At 37.3% G+C, this 23636-nt stretch overlaps 1 protein-coding gene and 1 long non-coding RNA gene across 2 annotated transcripts; both read left to right on the top strand.

Moving 5' to 3' along the window:
* Window positions 1-167: 167 nt before the first annotated feature.
* Window positions 168-2545, top strand: LOC139457807 (uncharacterized). Its single transcript, XR_011652637.1, has 3 exons — window positions 168-369; window positions 808-898; window positions 1574-2545. It is a non-coding gene; the product is annotated as an uncharacterized lncRNA (long non-coding RNA).
* A 10650-nt stretch (window positions 2546-13195) lies between these two features.
* LOC139457316 (uncharacterized) lies at window positions 13196-18422 on the top strand. The gene is made up of 3 exons (XM_071238724.1): window positions 13196-13304; window positions 16783-17155; window positions 18023-18422. Exons 1-3 carry the CDS (start codon window positions 13196-13198, stop codon window positions 18420-18422), a joined length of 882 nt encoding a protein of 293 aa, XP_071094825.1.
* Window positions 18423-23636: the final 5214 nt, after the last annotated feature.

The raw sequence follows: 23636 nt of genomic DNA, 5'->3' as shown, positions 1-23636 counted from the left end.
CTTTGTGTTAACCCGGAACAAGCCAATTTACCCATATTCCCCTGCGGTCCAGGGCCCCGTTCCACAAAGCGATCTTAGCGCTACGATTGTCGTAAGTCAGTGTTAAAGAATGGGATTTACGATCGACCTAGCGGTAAGATCGCTTTGTGGAACGGGGCCCTGGGCGCCATTTTAGAACATGGATGTAAACAAACCTCGTGTATAGATATACACCGTGATGCTTGATTACGATAAGCTTACCTCGTGTATCGATAGATTGTTCTCATTCACCTCCACCACGGAAATGCCGGCCGAAGTTCCTCTGAGCCATCCACAACGCGGAAGTCAACAGTATTTGGAAAGGCGATTGGCAGCAAATGCGGATGCCAGGTACGTAGCAGGGCTTCGTGACCTTATGATTTCCGTGCAGAGATCTTATGGAATGGATTGATTTAGATATTTTTCCTGCTCTACATACTTTACTGTAAACGCCAAGGGTCCTTTTTTTAGTATTATGGTCAACTGTTTGTTATGACGACAAGGATTTGCATAAGGGGCGTAATGGATTTGTGGTCAAAACAAGATGATCCAAATTAGATCGGCTTTTTATAGATAATGAAGAAATGTACAAAGATCTAGGAACGATTATTAACTCTAAACTTTTGTGGGATGCTAATACAGACTATAATTTACAATAATGGCCACCAAAGACTTTACTTCTTTTACGCTTAACATATTTTTATAATTACACTGTTATGTCCTTGTTTTGTATAAGCTTCATAATTAAATAATATATTTCTGTAATGTGAATGCTACTTATTTTTGCAGAATGTCTGGATAAATGAATGAGTCAGTCATCTGCACAGCATCAATGGAAAAAGGGAAGCAATGAGGAACAAGAGAAGAGTAGCAGTGAGTGGTAAATATTTGAAATTATTCTGTTTGGTTCATCATGTTCATGTAGCTATTCTGCAAATATTTCTTCAGTTTGCTTGTTCTTTATCACCTGTTGGCATGGATGGCCTAATTATCAAAGGCACCACAACTTGCTGTGCATAGTTGCATCTCTTGGGCTTGACAGAAACCAATGGTCGTGGGTTTGAATCGAGGGTAGCATCATACACTTGCTTGTGGGTTTCATCAAAGTGGTAAACATGTAAGACCTGCATCACTTCGGGCTTTCTTCCCATTCCACTCATTTAACACCACATCCAACAATAGTTCAGCTAAATGACAAGGATTATAAATAATCAAATCTCAAATCTCAACTAGGCAAACCAGTTATGAGCTCGATCAAGACGCACCGATGATGACTGTTATGGACAACATCCCACGTTATTGGGTACGATTACGAGCGATCAATGAGCCCACTTGCTACCTCATCTATTACTTTGGCTTGTATGGCAAGCATTTTTAAGAGATGTCAGTTAATGATTGTTTCAACTCATCAGCATGGAACAATATATATCTCAAATGTTTGGTATATAACAAAACTCAAAGACGATAAATTAAGTGCATTTGCTGCCTTTTATCTGTAAGTACATTTTGCAACGATTCTTTTTTATTGCTACAATCTTTATACATAATTTTGCAGAAACTGAAGTCCAGCTTGAGATACCCGGATGACTGGTTGACAGTCTGGAAGGACCCTTCCAGATATCAGAAGTGATAGGCAGACAGTGATGAGGAGAATCCTGTTATTTCAATGGGGGCCTACCAAGAAGTTATATCCCAATTGACACTGGGACACACTCACACAGGCTGGTCTGGCTAATGTGAGAAGACCAGCCAATGCCAAGTCGGAGTGGGACCCTTCAAGGACGTTGAAGAAATTATTGTCTTTGGCCATGTGGTAATCACTTGAAAGGAATGATGTTTGCGACTACTTGTCTATAAATGTGGACCCAAACACCAAATAGAATTTTCACAATTCTACTAACACAATGCAACAGGGATAGAGCCGATCTGGCCTCCCCTCATCCTGGTTCCTGTTTTTCCATGGCAATATAGAAGGGAAAGGATATTTGAGGGCAAGTAACTCTGAACTGGTGAGCATGGTCTGCTTATGCTTTCAAGCGAACAGTTATCCCACTCTGTTATGAGTATTGAAGAATAGGAGGAAATTGCATACTGCATCAGGAACCATCATGTGAACAATGTTCAGTGTGTGATATAGGCATATAAATAAAAGAAATTGATAATTTGTTTGTTGTTTATGTTTCTTTAGCCAGGTGTGTAAATGGGGATTTTCCAATATTTTGCCTCACTTTGATAGCCATAGTTATCGGATGAAACCATGCATTGCTTGGACATCTTTGGAATAACACATTGATCTGCTATGTCAAAGGTCAATGTCATAGCCAGACAAAAAAATTGTTAATGGCCAAACTCTTCCTTAGGGCAGGGATAGAAGTTGGCAACAGGTCATACACTTACTTTTTATCCCCCCGGCATATAATACGGGGTGATGTAGCGATCAGCCAGTCTGTCTGTCCGTCCGTCCATCCGTAATCATTTCCTTTTCCAGGGGAAGGATTCCCAAACCATTCAGTGTATTTGATCGAAACTTGGCAAATCTATCAGGCACATACTGAAGTGGTGCCTTTCGATATTTTGGGATTTTTCTAAAAAAAAATATTTTTTTTTTTTATGGAATGACGTTGGACATAGACTCAATTGGGGATGGGGTTCGTTTCCGGGGCAGAATTCAAAAACCATTCAGTGTATTTGATCGAAACTTGGCAAAGCTATCAGGCACATACTGAAGTGATGCCTTTTGATATTTTGGGATTTTTCTAATTTTTATTTTTTTAAATTTTTATGGAATGAAGTTTGACATAGATTCAATTGGGGATGAGGTTCGTTTCTGGGGCAGAATTCGAAAACCATTCAATGTATTTGATCGAAACTTGGCATTCATATGGATGCGACCATGGTGGATCTTTTGTGGATAAACAATGTATGCTTCTTAAAGAACTTTAAACTGTTGACTCATTACATACAGAATTGCACATTTACTAGTGGTTACTTTACAGACAGCTGCCGGGGGGTTATGTCATCTTTCTGATGACTCTTGTTCTCTAATGTGCCTTTTCCTGCAGAAGTCTAAATAACTCTTATACATATAGTTGTATATCATTGTCATATGTTTGTCAATGTTATACTGAATGAAGCAATTTACAATTGTTTTTGAAATAGTCGCAACTGATATTGAAGGTCAAATTAGCTTTCAATGTCTTTCAGTAAAAATGTTCACAGTAACTGAGGAACAGCTCTCTGTAGTGTGATGAAATCTGGTACATGTCACCCTCAGAGTGAGGCATATTGTGTTTCAAAACTTAAATGAAGCTGGTATGCTCGTAACAAGTACTTGTACCTTTACAAATAATCATATTATCATCTCACTAGGACCAAAGGCCAAAGTGAGCACACAGTCGATGAGTTTATACTTTCACTCAGAACAATCTGGAAGTCTGAACATGAAATTTAAGGGTATCATCATACATGTATTAGAACTGATGTTTGTTCATTAAACAGCTTAACATCTAAAAAGATTGAAAAAATTGTCTTCTCCAAAAGTACATGCCCATAGATCTCAACTTTAAGGGGATATTTACAACTAAAATGACACAGAATGTTACTACAGCTATCTGATATGCCCAGGCTAACATCATTTACCAGGATTAAGACATCTCGAAAAATTGCATCCGGATACCTGCCGGATACCTGCCGGATTCCTTCAGCAATGTTCAATTTTCATGGTTAGTTTCCAATATATATTTAGGTGTTTCACACTTAATTGAACAAAATGCACCCCCAAATTGTGACATGTTTTTGGAAACTCAGAATGAGGTATCCGGTGCCGGATCCTTGGTATCCGGTGCCGGATCCTTGGACACCCAGATTGAGGTATCCGGTGAGGTATCCGGTGCCGGATACCCGGATTCCAGGTGGCATACTTTCAGGTGAGGTGTCCATGCCGGATACCACGGATCTGGTATCCGGCCTGGTATCTGCCACCGGATACCCGGACGCGTTTTGGGTAAGTGTCCGGTGGTATCCGGCAGGTATCCGGATACCGGAAACTGCATTTTTTTTGCTGTGTAGGTCGATCACAGGATTTGGTACCATAGCCAAACTTTTGGGAAGTATAACATTGGAGTGGATTGGTTACATACACCTCCACTCCGATATTAACATAACCAGCTTTAATTGAACGAAGAATATTTGGTCGATAAAATCTGAAGAGAGAGTGATAACACCATCGACCTTTTTGGTGAAACGTTTCACAGCTGCTTCATCCTTCAATTCTGAAACAATTTCTTGTTCGGACATGTCAGAAAGTCATCGCGCTCTGTCACAAACAATGCCTCGACTTGAGTTTAAAGTCTTGTGTGCTAAAACAACAACCTCAACATTGGCAAACTGACTGATCGACAAAAGATTTAGAGATTGGTGTTTTTTCACACCCTTCTCAAGAATAGAACCACTACGGAGACGAGTGACATTATTCACTTTTCCACATGTCCATCAGTAGCTTTTAAAATAGCAAACGGATTCAATTTTAAAGGTTGTTTGTCAGCAGCCTCGATTACCAGGAATCGGGACCATGAATCATATTTGTTAGGAATGTTCCCAGAATCATCATCTTCAAGACGTGTTTTATTGTCCTTGCGAATTGATTTAGGTTGTTGGGTTGACATGGTGAAAGAAAAGAGCTTCAGCATGCCTGCTCCCCATCCACCATGGATAGTCAACAAGGACAGGGTTGTAGCGCATCGGTCTCCAAGCATGCAAACACACGGGATACAGGGATGTTATACTCCAGCAAATATGACTTGAATAGCTATATTTGTCTACCAGATGTAGTGTCAGGATGGCTCAGTCCATGACAAGAAAATGGAGACATACAGAGGTCAACATCACCAGGCTGTCCCAATGAGCCACCGCCTTCTGGCATAAGACTCTAGACAATTTATTGCATCAAAAAAAATGAATTCATACAAGTAATGCATGACCAAGACCAAAATGTACATTAAAATATAACACAGGTGTTCATACAGAATATTACGCACAGGGCTTGGCATAATCAGCCGATTGATAAGACCGGGCCCTTCCTACCACCCGTCTAGGCGAAATAAGGGTCAAAGTAGTGTGTCTGGCAAAGGAACACAGTTCCAAGAACCAGTGCCCTCAACTACCAGACTCCCGTCCTCCGCCGACAAAGGACGTAACCCACGGCATACGGGCTGCCATCGCAACTCTGCACAGCAAGCCTTAGACGACTGAGCCACCCGTGTCCCGTCTCTGTTTGGTCTTATTTTTCAAGTCTATCTCATATATACCACTTTGTCTCGATATTAATAATTGGTCCTAGTGTTCAGTTTTTTTCACGTGCATCAGACTGTCTCTATTATTAATTTTGGTCTTAATGTTTCGTCTTATCTCAGATATAGAGGTATTTCATGTGTCGAGTGAAATATCATGTGTCCCTCATAAATGCTGCTTATCTAACACACAGGGACTGTCCCTCGCCCCAACGCACTTGTTGAAGATAAATCTGTCCGTTTATTTATGCATTGTAATTGTAATTTCACATATTAATATCTTTTCAACACTGACTTACTTAAGACATGTATATGTTAAAGACTCAGTTAAAGCTATCTTTGTCATGGTTAATTGTCTGTTTAGTTTCATTTACCTAATATGCTTAATCTATAAATTAAGACATGGATGAACATGGTGCTTGTTTTCACATCAACTGATGTCAGTCATGATCAATATCACGGTGAGTAGACAAACAACACCACACAATCTCTCACTGGAACACAATTGGCTTTCTGATAAGTAATAAAAGGGATCATTTACCTTTCAATGTAAATTTGTTATCAGTGTGCATATTAAAGTATACTTTTCAATAAACTCAACCTTTTAAATCGTCGATGCGATCATTGACTGAATCCACTTTCTCTGAAATGGTAACTATGGTGGTGTATGGAGCAATGGTGATGACAAAGACGTTGAGACAGGGCACATGAAATTTACACCCTACTTGCATTCATCAACGATGAGGAGGTTTTAACGATAATGATGAATTAACGAGCCATACGCGTACTTTAGTTGTTCACATCACTGACCAACCAGCAAACCTTCCACCCCTGCTATTGTTATCGACTGCACGGATGATCCGCCTATTCACTTTTCAGATCAGATGCTTCTTTCATTTAGCGCTAACCCCTTGACAAAAGTCGTGCATTACATTCAGTACAAGGATATATAGTTTCCGGGAAGATTAGGCAAGAATAACGTATTACAGTCTACTACAAACAGTGTCAGTATCAAAGAGTTCAAGCTGTCGATACGTTGTTGTTCAACAATGATATATCAAGTATATTGGCTCTGTTTTACCTTGACATGGGTGTCAATGTACAAGGCAAATGAGATGAATGATATGAGTGTATTCGGAAAATATACTCGAGAACAGGAATGTACAAGTGACACTCCTCTTGATGAAGTGAAGCCATATGGGATTTTGATGTGCTTAAATCAATGTCTACAGCTTGCTAGTTGTAGTCATGTAAGATTCCACTCCAAGGCGCTGATTTGCAAGCCCAGCCGGACATCAAAGAATGTGCCGCCTGGTAAACCCAAGAATTCACTGAGTGACGAAGAGTGGATTTGTTGGAAGAAAACAATTTTGGTAAGGGCATAAATCTATTAGTTTTAACCTGAGATAAACCTAAAATGGATCCATTATTGTAATCTGAGCCACTTGAAAAGGGGGAAAATTGACTGGGATGATCATTGGTACCCTACATTCCTCGAAATAGTATTTAAAGATCTCAGTGGTATAAAAAATATGTATGTGGTTCACAGAGTAAACCATCTGCAGTTTTTTGAAAACACAAGTTATTATGGTGACAAAAAATATAAAAGACTTACTTGTTATAAATCAAATTATGCATTTGTCAACTTTCCCTTTATGTCTTACTGTCCGGCTATTTGTGCCATTGACACCGGAGATTAGTTGTTCAATTTTCACTGGTCACGTGGACTACGGGTCACAACTCGCTTCGTAGAATTGCGTCCCCTTTGGTGCAAGGATCAGGTTGTTGCGGGTTTGATCCTTGGTCTGCTTGCACCATACTGTGCTCGTCGCTTTCACTATTGTTGGGAACATATCCGACCTACATCACTTTGAGCATTCCATCCACATATATCTAACAGTTGAGACAATATCAATGTTACTTTAAGCGGACGTTATAGCAAACTTCTTTTATTTCACAGGTTCCCTATTCCGATTGTCAGCAAGGAAGCACCTGCATTAAGTCTCGAAGTGGTGAAACGAAGTGTGTCCATTATGGTGTGTATTCAAACCTATCACAGTGCTTGGATGATGAGATGATTACCCCTCCTACGTTAGAGTAACAGTGCACCCACAGCTGATCGGACTTGTAAATGCCAAAGGCTTTTTCAAAGCGGTGGTGAATACGCACGTAAATACGAAAAAAAGATTAATATACAGACCGATTGCATTAAGACAAACAAACAATGATAAACCAGCTAATGGACTGGCCATTTTTTTAACACTAAGTAATAACTAAGCTAAAACATTAAGGACAATTAACAGCTGGACACACACAGTGTGATCATGTCTAACAGGCGAATATACACAAGTCATCTGTCACCACTCGCCCCTTTCCGTAACCTGTAAGAAGACTCGTCCCCTATCGATGAATGTTATTTGCGAAAAGACGTCAAACCAATCAATGCGCGTATAACTGAAGTACTTCGGTCAAAGAATCCCTCAGGAATAACTTTTTGATTTTACATATGACATGCATCTGAAGATATACTGTTTCACACCAAAAAAGGCATCTAGATTTGGCTTGTCCCGGAATAGCACGAGTTGGTCACGAATAATACGCAAGTTAGCAGCCCTGACAGTAATCTGTCAGCCCTTGCCTAATATAAGCTGACCAAAGCTAAATATCCAGCTGCCGTACAAACTGGTAGCCAGTTCGGGAGTTTCTCTCAGAGAATGTATTATATTAAGAATCTATAGTAAGGGGTCGGCAAGCCAAGGCTATTTGGTGTGTGTTTTTTAAGTTGCTTAGTTGTTTTGTTGTTTAACGCCGCTCTCGGCAATATTCCAGCTATATGACGGAGGTCTTTAAATAATCGAGTCTGGACCAGACAATCCAGTGATTAATATCATGAGCATCGTGGTTTTAAGGAACTTTATGAGTACATCACAATAAGGTGCACATTAGGAGGATATTTTTTATGTACAGTAAAACGAAACTTACTTGCCACAAATGCTTTATTTAACAATGATAAAACTTGTTCTGGGTGCCCTTGCAAAATGTGATCTTGGCGCTTAAGTGATCGTTACTCCCAAACCTTAACAAAGACTAACGACAGTCGTAGCGCTAAGTCGTTTTTTTACAATGGTAGCCAGATCTTTTAAGCCTTGTTTTAAGTTAGTACTCTTATGTTCTTTCCAGACCCACAAGACAACTTACAACGAAAAGGCAAAATGTACACAGAACCAGGAAGAAATCCAAGATTACCCAAAATGACACAAAAAGGTAATTTGTTGCACCAGCTCGAGGGCCTAAAACCTAAGAAAATATAGGTGAAAATACTGAACTGACTAAACATATACATTTGGACACTCCAGAAACCTATGACTGTGGGCTCGAATCCTAGTTAGCCCCGATTATGTTTCTAGGTTTGTCAGCACCATACCCGTGCTCGTAGGTTTCCCCGAATTAGTAAACGTCTAAAACATCCATCCCTTCGAGGTTTCCTTCCACATTAAGCTGACACGCCGTGATATAACTGGAAAACTGTGAAAAGCGGCGTAAAACCCAAATCACTCATTCTTAGCCCAAACTGCTGTATTTACGATCAAGCACTGTAAAGAGGAAGGGGGATTTCAAAGGGTCGGTGCTTCATTAGACAAAGGACTTTTGAAACAATATTTCGCACATTTTCATCTAAAATATCCTCACATTTTCAAATTGAAAGAGGTAAACACCAAAGCGAACAGAAAATGTGTAAAGTTTACTTTTTTGAGGGTGAGATGCGTTTCGTATCAGGAACCCATTTCAAATTGTGCAAACTGATTTCAATAATCATATCACCGAAATAAAAATATATTTTATAATTTCATATTTTTTTGTCAGCTAACCTCAGCACCATGGTTAATTATGAACCATTTCAATAGCTTATATTATCCAAACGTTAGACAGAATACAAAACTTAATTTCGAGGTCTTCATGTCAGTTGCTGAAATGTGCATATTAGGGTTAATCTAACGTGTCATGGCATTCACATTGCATGGTACAAAATCGACTCATGAATATTCACAAATACAAGATAATTTCAAGTGTTTTGGATGAACTCAAACACGTCATACAAGGTCTCCGCACACATTAGTAGGCTGAGATTCAACTGTGTCATGCGAAACATCTCACTTCCTCTGTGTACATCAGAAAGTGTATATTTACCACCTTGGGGTGAAATATCAGATTTTACAAGCAATTCAACAAGGAGAAATAGGACCCATCATTGAATTGGTTCCATGTAAGGTTATACTGTACTTGTGTGACATGAGTTATGATTCATGTTTTTCTCTTTACTTTTAGAAGTCAAATATTCTCTTTGGATAGTCGTAAAATATACATTTTGTATGCACATGTAAACATTCGGTCCACATGATTTAGTGGCTCTTTTGCATATAAATCAATTTTTTTGCCCGGATTTGCAAAGTAATTTGGCCAAGAAGTTTAGCTTTATTGATGATCTGATACCATCCATATCTTCGAGGTTTCCTTCCACATTAAGCTGACACGCTGTGATATAACTGGAAAACTGTGAAAAGCGGCGTAAAACCCAAATCACTCATTCTTAGCCCAACCTGCTGTATTTACGATCAAGCACTGTAAAGAGGAAGGGGGATTTCAAAAGGTCGGTGCTTCATTAGACAAAGGACTTTTGAAACAATATTTCGCACATTTTCATCTAAAATATCCTCACATTTCCAAATTGAAAGAGGTAAACACCAAAGCGAACAGAAAATGTGTAAAGTTTACTTTTTTGAGGGTGAGATGCGTTTCGTATCAGAAACCCATTTCAAATTGTGCAAACTGATTTCAATAATCATATCTCCGAAATAAAAATATATTTTATAATTTCATTTTTTTGTCAGCTAACCTCAGTACCATGGTTAATTATGAACCATTTCAATAGCTTATATTATCCAAACGTTAGACAGAATACAAAACTTAATTTCGAGGTCTTCATGTCAGTTGCTGAAATGTGCATATTAGGGTTAATCTAACGTGTCATGGCATTCACATTGCATGGTACAAAATCGACTCATGAATATTCACAAATACAAGATAATTTCAAGTGTTTTGGATGAACTCAAACACGTCATACAAGGTCTCCGCACACATTAGTAGGCTGAGATTCAACTGTGTCATGCGAAACATCTCACTTCCTCTGTGTACATCAGAAAGTGTATATTTACCACCTTGGGGTGAAATATCAGATTTTACAAGCAATTCAACAAGGAGAAATAGGACCCCTCATTGAACTGGTTCCATGTAAGGTTATACTGTACTTGTGTGACATGAGTTATGATTCATGTTTTTCTCTTTACTTTTAGAAGTCAAATATTCTCTTTGGATAGTCGTAAAATATACATTTTGTATGCACATGTAAACATTCGGTCCACATGATTTAGTGGCTCTTTTGCATATAAATCAATTTTTTTGCCCGGATTTGCAAAGTAATTTGGCCAAGAAGTTTAGCTTTATTGATGATCTGATACCATCCATCTCTTCGAGGTTTCCTTCCACATTAAGCTGACACGCCGTGATATAACTGGAAAACTGTGAAAAGCGGCGTAAAACCCAACTCACTCATTCTTAGCCCAACCTGCTGTATTTACGATCAAGCACTGTAAAGAGGAAGGGGGATTTCAAAAGGTCGGTGCTTCATTAAATAAAGGACTTTTGAAACAATATTTCGCACATTTTCATCTAAAATATCCTCACATTTTCAAATTGAAAGAGGTAAACACCAAAGTGAACAGAAAATGTGTAAAGTTTACTTTTTTGAGGGTGAGGTGCGTTTCGTATCAGGAACCCATTTCAAATTGTGCAAACTGATTTCAATAATCATATCACCGAAATAAAAATATTTCATAATTTCATTTTTTTTGTCAGCTAACCTCAGCACCATGGTTAATTATGAACCATTTCAATAGCTTATATTATCCAAAAGTTAGACAGAATACAAAACTTAATTTCGAGGTCTTCATGTCAGTTGCTGAAATGTGCATATTAGGGTTAATCTAATGTGTCATGGCATTCACATTGCATGGTACAAAATCGACTCATGAATATTCACAAATACAAGATAATATCAAGTGTATCGGATGAACTCAAACACGTCATACAAGGTCTCCGCACACATTAGTAGGCTGAGATTCAACTGTGTCATGCGAAACATCTCACTTTCTCTGTGTACATCAGAAAGTGTATATTTACCACCTTGGGGTGAAATATCAGATTTTACAAGCAATTCAACAAGGAGAAATAAGACCCCTCATTGAATTGGTTCCATGTAAGGTTATACTGTACTTGTGTGACATGAGTTATGATTCATGTTTTTCTCTTTACATTTAGAAGTCAAATATTCTCTTTGGATAGTCGTAAAATATACATTTTGTATGCACATGTATACATTCGGTCCACATGATTTAGTGGCTCTTTTGCATATAAATCAATTTTTTTGCCCGGATTTGCAAAGTAATTTGGTCAAGAAGTTTAGCTTTATTGATGATCTGATACCGTTCACTAATCGCAAAACAGCTAAATTCCTTCCACTGATTAATCCACCTGAACTAGAATTTAATAAGACCATTCGGACCGATTTATCTGTTTAATATTTAGATTAAATGTGACCAGACAGTCTCCACTAAACTGTTTGACAAGAGGGAGGATTTCAACTTACCAATAGTCAACTTCTACTTTATGTCGAGCAATATTCCTACAGCTACAGCCCTTGGTTTTCAGACCAAGGATTGTTGAATCATCAGTTACAAAATTAAGTCTGATAACATTCCCGACTTGTACCATATGTTCTCATGTTCTCAAAGTGAGCAATTGACATGCCTTTGCATGTGTTTGTTAGGCGTGCCACTGGTGGGGCGGGATAGGCTCGCCTCTTCATAAACACGTGGTACCATCACTATTTGATAGTGATTCATAAGCAGATGCTGCTGATATAGTCTGAACCGTAAAATCGACTTTGGCAGAGAAATGTGTTTGTCGCCTTCAATTCTAGATGTATTGATGTGCAGATGCATTGACATCTGGCAGTAGACGCCAATTCAGTATTCCTACTTGAACTATAACAGTTGCTAGTTTCATGAGGGGAAGTACCGTGTGAGTGACTTGCAGGGAGAATCCCTCTACGGTCAGCCAATGGGCCAGTGCAATCTGATATGTTGATGAGTCTCGGCTTTTGCCTTTTGGCAGAACAGAAAAAAGGGCACAGTTGCGTGTTGAAGGGATAATTGTTTGGTATTGTCAATACAGAGATTAACTTATTACCAGCATTCTACTCGTCTATTTTCTGGGTGATATGTTATATTGATTTGAAACCTCTTATTGACCAATTGTAACTAGTGTATACTCCTTGTTATAGCATCAATACAGAATAGTGTTTCTATTTTTTTTGGAATTATCAACAAATAGTGAGAGCTACAGTGTAAGACCTGCCTGTTATAACTACTACAAATACAAATATCTGATACACAGGACCCATCAACAAGTGAATTATATTCTTCTAAAATACAGTTTGTTTCAGGACTTCAGATTATTGTAACCGATTTTAGTGTGGAGGCAAACTCAAAGCTCCAAGACACTAGTTACGGGGTGAGAACGTTTTATTCCGGTCAATTAACACACCCTAAACAATATAAACTGACGTCCAAAAAAAACTTTGCCAGAGTTTGAAATCCATCTTGCTCAAAAACAACAAAATATACATGCATGAAGTAAAGTATATTGAGAAAATCAATATATCAACATAATCAACACTGAAAATGACAATCATACTCGTTGGCATTTGTCGCCGATGACGTCACTGTCAGGAAGCGATTTCGGAGGTGCAAGGTACGCAAGTACCGGTCATCATGGGGCGTGGTCACCCTGAGTCTGCCTGTTCTTGGCTTGTCAGCGGTCTGCCCTGTCTGTCTGTAACGTTGCATCAAGTTGGTAACGGCAACACGGGAGCAACAGAAGGTTCGTGCAATATGGGCGTGGGTGGCTCCAATCTGTACCATACCCAAGGCTCGTTCAGATTGTTTGACTGTGTCGTGGCATTTCTTTGTGTTTTTTATATTGTGGATGTCTGACTTGCCGTTGCAATCGTTTTATACCCTTACCCGCACGTGCATTTGAAGTTGTCCGTGGTGCACGTGTTTTTCCTTTTTTCGCGTGTTATCGCGCAAACATGTAACAGACGATTTACATGTTCTGCATACACTAATGTTGTATTTAGGTTATGTGTTTTAGATAGACTTCATCAAAACAAATTATACTTTGGCTGAAATTTTCAGTTGGTAAAGTTTCTTTTGGACGTCAGTTTATCATTCAATATATACAGCGTCATACAATATACTTGAGGCTTAAAAACAGTTCATTACACAAATTAGGTGAAACATAAATGACAGATCGTATGACAATACAAAAAGGGGAGATAACTCCTTGATTAACTCATATCTTCAAAATATCTTAAAATTAAATATATGTGACACAGAGGTCTTAATGCAATACGCATATCAAATGGAATAGATGTGATACTCAGTATCACATAAACATATGAGAATGCAAAATAACGTCGTTCCTACCCGGTGTATGGCACTGAGGTGCACACGACGTTCACAAAACTCCGCCAAGGCAGATATGCCAACCGTACCTAACATCTGTGTAAACAATACGCAACATTAATTCTACAGTAACTATAAATCAACATATCTATTATCATTACAAACGCATGGAACACATCAATAAAACTTAGGCTAAACTCACATTCGTACTTACATTCTTCATTTCATATATGAAATCAGTCAATCAAACAGTCAAACATGCAACAATTCACTCATAGGGAAAATATAATCACCTGAATGAACTATATGAGTTATTTGATAGTTTTGTGTATTAATTCTATACTCCGAAATGCACTAAAACCTGACTAAAGTGTTTTTTTTACATTTAGGTCAGATTTACCATTATTAAGATTGAATTTACTGGTTTTATTTATACCCACACAATACAAATATAACATATAAAGCGTACACACTCATAAACCAATGTAAAAGATTAAACTAACCTTTTAGGTATTTGCATCTGTTTATGACTCCATTACAATCCTGATGGTGCTAAGGGTGAATGTGAAGTGCAGATTTGAATTAAGAAAGAGGGCAAGCGTTTGAATGATCCAATCGGTGTTGATTAAATCAGACCACGTAATAATGTGGTAGCCCTACCTATCTACCCTTAATCATATTAGAATGAAACTAACTATAGAGCTAATGATATACCCAACCTTCTGTGTCCTTATTATTATAGTCTGTATCAAAAATGACCAAAGCTGTTGATAGAAAAAATACATTCATTAGTTAAAATCGGAAATAATATACCTGCAATTCTTAAAGCAATTGTCATTATACAAATATCAATGCAACGCCTAAATGACTTAAAACTAATTTTAACGTAACTATATAATACAATGATATGTATCTGCCTCATTATTATCTAATATTTCATGTTTAATCCATGACTAAAACTTGGAAAATTATTTGATTTGAAATAATATATATGAATTAATTATAACAGAGGATAACTTTCTAAATGTCGAGTTCATTATCTTTATCTGCAAACATTTATCATTGAATAGTCATACTAACTGATTTTATCCATACTGTCATGAGTGAATTATCAATTTCATGGTTTGAAGTAATTCAGCTTAAATTAGAAAAGATGGCCACGAGAGCTCATTAAGGAGATAAGCCTACTGTGTTTTGAAATTTGATGTAGTCCCACTGTAGTGTAGATACCTATAGCTATTATTTTAATTTGTAACCGAGCGCATTTGCGCGGGGTTTCAAACGTATAAATAGGTGGTATCTACAGTGGGACTACATCATTGTTATTGACAGTAACAATTGTCAGGTTTATTGCTAAAAGGCGTCTTGAAACGTACTTTAAGGTTACAGAGAATGGGTTCATATTATATCATAAATGTCTCACTTTGAGTCGTTTGTTGCAAGTAGTTTCACTGTAATACATCAGCATAATAGCTTGACCGCGAGAAGTCTCAACGGTGCCTGGTCAAACTGTTTCACACGTATGGTTATCGCGTATCATTTTCAGTTATAGTAAAAGCTACAACTGAAATAAAATATAATTGGAATAATTATCATTTTAACTTTTATTTTCGGGTATGTTTTAATTGAATCACTGGTAGATCTTGCTGAAACGGTGTGTACACCTGATTATTAATTTCGGCTTAGTAAACGAAAAAGTAAACACGGTAGTCTTAATCTCCTCATTTAAAATAATGCCTAGCAGAACTGGAATTACAACTTAGATTATCAAGGGTACTTTAACCTTAACCTGTCAAAGTCAAAATATCAAAAAAAATAGTTTATTTGCATGAATGCCTTTGTCCCATATACAAGGAATGCAATGCTAATAGGGCAATGCGAAATGAATTACGTCTCATCCCTTTAGTAAGTCGTCTTATCTGCTGAATCGGCAACTGCAGCCATTCCTGATGAAGAGTTGCCGCCAAGTCCTTAGCTCTCCAGGCCAAACACAATTCTCTGATGATGTTCGGCAAGGAAGAGGCGGGCGATTAACCTTCTGGACTTCATTCCCGCCGATTTCACTCGATTTCTCTATGTTCCCATCAAAAAACTGTCTATTGGGTAACCACTGGCGCTTCAGAACAGGAGATGCCCCCAAACCGAAACCAACGCCGTAGTAGGGCCATGTCCTCATGTCTTTATGTCATGCGAGGTCTTCAATACTTTGGGAGATCGTGTAAAGCATTGGTTTGCGTGTTTCTGCAAGCTGGTCTGCTGATTATGGTATAATGATACCCTAGTTGACGTCAGCTTTGTCTGGAGCCTAGCGGCATTGTCTCGAAGGTTCTGGATATTTCCAGTAACTAGGTAGGGTGTATATAAGAAGACGGGAGAATATTTACGTATCTCTGGCACATTTGGTCTCACTCACACGTATGTTCATCGCTTTTATGTGAAGATCGCTCATCATAACTTATTCCATGCCTGGTCCTTCTCGGAAGTTTGACAACAGTCGCCTATGGGTGAATACACATTATTATCATTGACTTTTGCCATCACCACTGTATTTTTGTATTTGATAATGCCATCATATCATTTATTGCTATTGAATATTGTACTGCACTTACTGTTTACTGCCACGTTCTGTGCAGGAATTTGCTCTGATTTATAAACTTAATGAATTTGTAATGAATTTGTTGATTGTGTACCACTTGTTGATTGTCTGTTGTTCACGCACAGTTACATGTAGTTCTTTTAGATACAGATTTCTGGGCTATAACATTATTTCAATCTCCAAATGCTTATACCCACATCCACACCCCTACCACCTCCCACACGCAATATAAAGTAGAATTTACAATGAACCATGGGTCCTTGCACATTACAATATTTAATATGCTATATTACAGCCTTGAAAGGCGGCTGGAAGACAACTGCAATTCGAAAGACTATCAAGATACATTCGGTGACTTGGGGCCCCTCATCTTTTAATGATTTCTACGCTCTCTATACCAAATGGTCACATTATATGGTGCAAGCGGTCATGCTCAAAGAAAGTAGACTGAAGAATGCTAACCCGTGGCATATAATCGCTCTTCCCCTGCTTAACATTGAATGGAGTACAATTGACACAGGAATGTGCATGACAAATGTTGATTTATCCTGCATATACACATTCGGAAAGGTAAAGCGTGGCTCTACATATGCGATGCATCTGCGTTCTTACCGGGAAGCCAAGAATCCACGTCAACTTGTGCTGGAAATGGAAAAGGAAATAACAAAGTATGTCTAACAACGTTCATGTTTATTTTAGCTCTTATTGATACACTGACAACGTTACTGGAAATAACACATTCTGACCAAGGTTTTATTGTGAGATGTAATTAATCACCTGTTTTTATGAATAACAAGTTCATCGTTGTCAATTTCTCCTTCAAAAACGGAGGTCTCCACCACATTGAGATTAACATAGTGGGCTTTAACGATCCAAATATCTTGTCAGAGAGCCCCGGCCTAGACCCCAACCTCTCCCAAGTGGACATATGTTATATACGTTTAGTCCACTGGTGAAGTCAAAGTGTAGAGCCTAGGAGTGACAACCTGAGGTTCACAATCATGTCATCTTCTAGGGCCAAATCAACAGGAGGGCTGAAAAAAGTCATCCCGAAGAAATGAGCCGATGTTTGCGTAGATTGCCAATAAATGCCACTACATTGTTCGAGTACGTAGTTGCTGCCAATGAAACCTACATTTACAAGCCCAGGAAAGCAGTACATCACATTAAATGTTAATGAAAACAGCCGAAATGACCATTACAATTATAGCGCCCAAGAAAGCAGCAACTCTTAATCCATACAAAGGGGACATTGCAGGGTCCAGCAAATCCATGTCTCAAAGATTCATCATACTCCAAAATGCAGCCTAGCAGAGACCAAATTCATATCTGACAAAACATGTCATCTCACATTCAAAAACAGAAGGGGGAAACATCCTTCTGTGTTCGATGAAGCATTTGGTCATTCAACGTGGCGATCATTGATATAGTTAGAGCTCTACTCTTTTTACTGTATTAACGTGCAACTCGCGATGTGTTTTCAGAAACTATCATGCCACAATTGATATACGTTTTATATATGCTCGTTTTTACAGAAATATTCCTGCCACAGTGCTCTCATGTATATTTGCCTGCAATAGGAAGTTCGGAATGGGTGTATATCTCCGTCAAGGCGACAGTGCAGCAGTACAGAAGTACCGTATTGACGTTGGTGAAGGTGCACTTGTACTGGATGGGAGGATGGATGTAAAAGGACTGGTGCAGATGCCTCAGAACATAAAATGGAATATTGATGGTACAGTTGCCTTTGCTTTGTGTGAAAAAACGTTTTATATCATCATCAGGTGTTGCAATGATAAGGAACAAGTGGACATTGAAGTGAAAAATAAATGGATTGGATGGTATGCACTTTATTGGACAAACACATCCATTGTAGTCTATGACGCCCAAAATGGGGGTAGATTGGCGGTCTTAAGATCTTTTAAGTTTACATAATTTGGTAAAATAACTGTAGCTGAAATTTCTTCGCGAGTCATATTGTGTTATCAACAAATTCATATCAATGGGATGAATTGTCTCATTGTTCAAATCATTGTTCGCACACCAAGTGACGTATTAAGCCTATATTACTAGATAACCACTCAGTGTCCTGAGCTACTGTATACATATGTTATACACATATGATTCGAGTTTTATCATCAATATTGTTATGTGACAGTGTAATTTATTGTTAAGCAATGTTGTATATGAATGTTGGTTATTTTAAGTATTCTCTACCAAGTGATCAAAGAATAATAATTTTGGGCGTGGACTATCTGTGTTTGTGAGAGAAACACTTGTCCAGAATTATTTAATCTGACAAATATATAAACACATTAAGAACACTGTAGTTGCTGCTTGTCACACCAACTATGATATTGCCATGTGTTTGGTTTATATTTCACTGGATGGATCCCCAAATGATGATAATCTGTTTGAAAAATTTGTATAAGTATTATCATGAAATATTTGCAACAAATGAAAAGTAGAGTTTTCAAATCATATAATACTTTTGGCAAGATATGTTGATGCCAGAACGAGAAATCTTTTAGATTTTATATCCTATGACAATGTTCAGTTTTACATGAAGTTCTACATATTATATTGATATCTTCTATCGTAACAGAAAAAAAGAATAATGAAATATTGAACAAATTCGGGCTTATTGTAGATTTATGTTGGAAAGCTGGTATACACATCTTCAATTGTCGTTTTGTTGATGATCAACTGGCACTGTAGATTATATGATTCACTCAACATTTGAAAAAAATATTTTTTAGCAAAGTAATTGTTAAATGATATTATCCTGTCAGTTGCTGGTCACAAGAAAAGAATATGGTTGTATTCCAGAAGAAATACAACATATTCCAGACATATTTGTTATGTTCTTTGAAGGGACAGTGAGTTTGCAAGAAATCAAAGTTATTGGAGTAATGTCTATAAACATAATGGGAACAAATTGTTTATAATACACATAAGTGATTGTTTAAGAATAAAGATAAACAGAAATGCTTTGGGTATCAAACGCAACAGCAAGACAAGTTAATTTCCTGTCAGAATAAATCCACACAAATCTGGAAATGTATGAAATCTAGTAATCATAATAAGCTTGAATATATTTATGATCCATTGTTTGACCAGCAATGGTTTGATTATTTTATGATGCATTAGACGAAAATAGAATAAATGTTTCTATGATAATAATGGTTGTATAATAATAATAATAATAATAGCAGTAGTAGAATTTATTTATATGTAAGATAAAGAAAGATCTGTGCAGAAAGAGGTAAACCGTATTAAAAAACTTTCAAATAGTAAATCACCTGGATATGGTTTTTATCAAAGAGTTACATAATTGATACCTTTTTGTGTGTGTTGAGAACACGTACATTAGAAATTTTGCAAAATTTATCATTCTATCGTTGTTGGATAGTTGGCAGAGTCTTTCTAAACAAAACGATTATGATTAACTGTCTTTGGGATATACATTTCCCGCCGACTTGCATAAGGAGGACAGTTGTATATGACATGAAGTTCATCCTCAATTGCATGACAGTGTTTACATAAGACGGCATCATCCTCAAAATTAGCAACACCCCTACGTGTAGGCTGTATACCAAATGTATTCTGTCCACATCTAAATTTGGTTATTAGCCTTCTATATTCACAATGCTTAATATTTGATAACTATTTTTCACAAGATTTCACAAGATTTCATACGATTTATGCAGTTTATAGAATGAGAAGGTCTTGCGGCCTAGAGATGCATGCCAATCTTGAAACGAACAATCTTTAACTCTTTCGCTGAACATATGTACAAATAATTCTGCATTGCCAACGCCATTTGTAGCCCATACATCCCCAAAACCGTAATGACTTAGCAAAAGTCTGATATCCGATGCCTAGTTAGGAAGTTTTCTTTCAGCAATGGATAGTAACATTTTATAACACTGGTATGTGTATCTGTTTGGACACATTTGCAAAATCTTAAACCAATATGTAATGCATTTAACATAATAAATAGTATGAAGTGGATACCTGCCACATTCACCATAGGCTACTGCATTTGCAGTTTTGTATCCCGTGTGAAGTAAAAATGTACATTAATACATTAATATCGGAACAATTTTTTTACCAAATATAAAGAATGCTTCCGTTACCGAAATGTCATAACATCTTATTAACGATTTAACTGACCAACGTGCTTTGCTTGCTTGCTCACATATAATCTAACAGACCTTAGTCCAAATTAATTTGGGAGTGAAAAAAAGTCCCAAATATTTGTAGGCGTTAACCGTATTCATACGTTCACCATTATAATACCATTTCTCATTTATTGACAAGCGTCCTACCATTTTAAACCCAATAACGTTACTCTTTTCAGTATCTATATCCTTACCCCATTTATCAGAGTATCAATATAATTCATCAAGACGTTTTTGTAATTTTAATACACTGTCTGCAACAAGTAGTAAATCGTCGCAAACAACAGGGCAATTATATTCAACATTTCCTCTGAGATAAAAAGACCATCCTGGAATTTACTTTCCAGACATATAGCTAATTCGTTGATAAACAAAGAAAGCAGTACTGGACTAAGAGTACAACCTTGTCTTACCCTACATGAACTATCAAAATACTCAGTAATTTTCTTGCCATAATCGTATGTTACAGTTGCTTTAAAATGATTATACATACTCTGGATAATACATAAAAACTTGCCATGAATACCATTTTGCAATAAAATATACATTAACTTACTCCTAACAACCATGATATCAAATGCTTTTCGAAAATCAATAAAAGCGCAATATACTTTTCCTTTTTGCGAATGATATACTTTTGTATAATAGCTTGCAAATTGAAAATGTTATCAATAGTTGAATGATCTTTCTTAACCCCCGTGATATTCACCAATTATGCCTTAGTATTCTAAGAAAAATTGTAGTCTTTTATTCAGAACATAAGACAACATTTTATCCATTATATTGAGAAGTGAAATACAAAGTTATTAGGATCACTTTTACTAATTTTTTTATGAGTGGCATTATTATTCCCGTTAACCATAATTTTGGGGAATGTCCACTGGTCAACACTGCATTAAACAAAATGACAAGATATGGAGTTAATACATTTTCAAAAGATTTTGCAAACTATGTCAAGTTGGCCTAATAGAAAACGAGTTTCATTTCCAGCTAGTGTGCCCTGCATACACTCACCTACGCCATCTCTATATTCCTTCAAAATATTATTTACATCCAAATGTCCATAAGTTTAACATTCCTTTATCCACAACCAACACAAATCTGATTATTCATATCGCTAAATATCTGTATCACAGTAAAGAAGAGAAAACACGTATTTTATCATTGTGACTGTTGCCATAAATATGCCACACATTTTGTACAAAGGGCCTGTGGCCTGTACTGTACTGAATAAAGATCTGAAAAAAAACCACACACACACCCAAAAAAAAGGAAAAAAAAGAAAAAAAGCAAACAACAAAACAAAACAAAACAAAACAAACAAACCATCTGCTTCGATAAAATCACACGATAAAATATTATCTTGATTTTGACAGTCTGGGCATAAGCTGTCATTATGATGTTGAAGAAACTAACTAACTTCAGTTGAGAAATTCTCATCCCCTATTGACACTGGATTAAGTAATTCCTCAAAATAATCTACCCATGTTGTGGGTGCGATGCCAGAGTCCTGCGAGCGTGAGGTGATATAACGATTTACAAGTCTCCAAAATGTTATACAGTTGCTATCATTCGCAGCATTAACTAATGCCTTTGTAATGCAATGCTTGAAATGAGTCTGTTTTTATGTACATAAAGATTTAAATCTGTTTCTTATGTTCTTGTATAAGTTATAGTTTTCCGAAGAAGACACCTTTCTGAACGTATTCAAGAGTTTATACTTTTCTCTCTTCAAGTGTTCACACTCTTCATCAAACCATTCTGGTTGTTTCCTAAAGTAAAAGGCGACTATGCTTGTCGTAAAAGGCGACTAACGGGATCGGGTGGTCAGGTCAATTGCGTGGATCGATGCTCATGATATCAATCACTGGATTGTCTGGTCCAGACTCGATTATTTACAGACCGCTGTCATATAGCGGGAATATTGCTGAGTGCGGGGTTAAACAACAAACAAACAAATCTTTTCTTTCATATTCCTTTAACAGTATGGTATTATGTGCTGTAACTTCTCCTTGGCTTGATCTACATCAATTTCCACACAGGTTATAAATTCATTTAACATTTCTTGCACTAATTCACTTTCAAAATTATTTATATAGTCTCAACTCTTATTTGCGTTCCATATATATCTACACCTGTCCTCACCTAGGCTGTAATCCTATTTTAGAGTGTCTACTACATTAAACAATGATGAGAATTAAGCAAATATGGGAAGATGGTCTGAGTCAGTGCGAGTCCTCTACATATTTGTAAATGGATGCTGATATACAAATATAATCTAGCGAGCTAACACCTGTTGCTCCAAAAAAGATATAATCCCCTTCATCAGAAAACCTGCCATTTAGTAAATATAAACCAAACGCCTTACAAACGTCTAAGAAATCTTTCCCATAATTGTTAACGACTTGGTCCTTGTTCTTTCGCTCTGCAGGGCTGTCATACTGATCGTACACAATATCAGCCAATGGTAGATGGTCAACTGCATAGTTCTACTATTAAAATCACCACACAAGATGTAGTCACCGGAATTTCGTCCATGTGCACTGCAAGAACATATTGTTAACGACTTGGTCCTTGTTCTTTCGCTCTGCAGGGCTGTCATACTGATCGTACACAATATCAGCCAATGGTAGATGGTCAATTGCATAGTTCTACTATTAAAATCACCACACAAGATGTAGTCACCGGGATTTCGTCCATGTGCACTGCGAGAACATATTCTAAAACTTCAAAACCCTCATTATAGCCCAGTGTTTCAGGTTTCAAGCACACACATCCCACTATTAGCCTTCTACAAGTAATGGATACATCGTTGGATACAACAAAAACACACTCAACCCATTCGTAATGTATCCTTGAAAAATACGATGAAAGTTTATCACTAACATATACCGCGACATGCCCATTGTATCGACCTGCCTTCTTCTCTCCAGGTCGAACTGACTGAAATGAAACGAAATCAGGA

Source organism: Haliotis cracherodii, unplaced genomic scaffold (assembly GCF_022045235.1).
Source record: "Haliotis cracherodii isolate W230 unplaced genomic scaffold, xgHalCrac1.p SCAF_12, whole genome shotgun sequence".
NCBI classification, from domain to species: domain Eukaryota; kingdom Metazoa; phylum Mollusca; class Gastropoda; order Lepetellida; family Haliotidae; genus Haliotis; species Haliotis cracherodii.
This window is presented reverse-complemented; position numbering and strand designations above follow the sequence as displayed.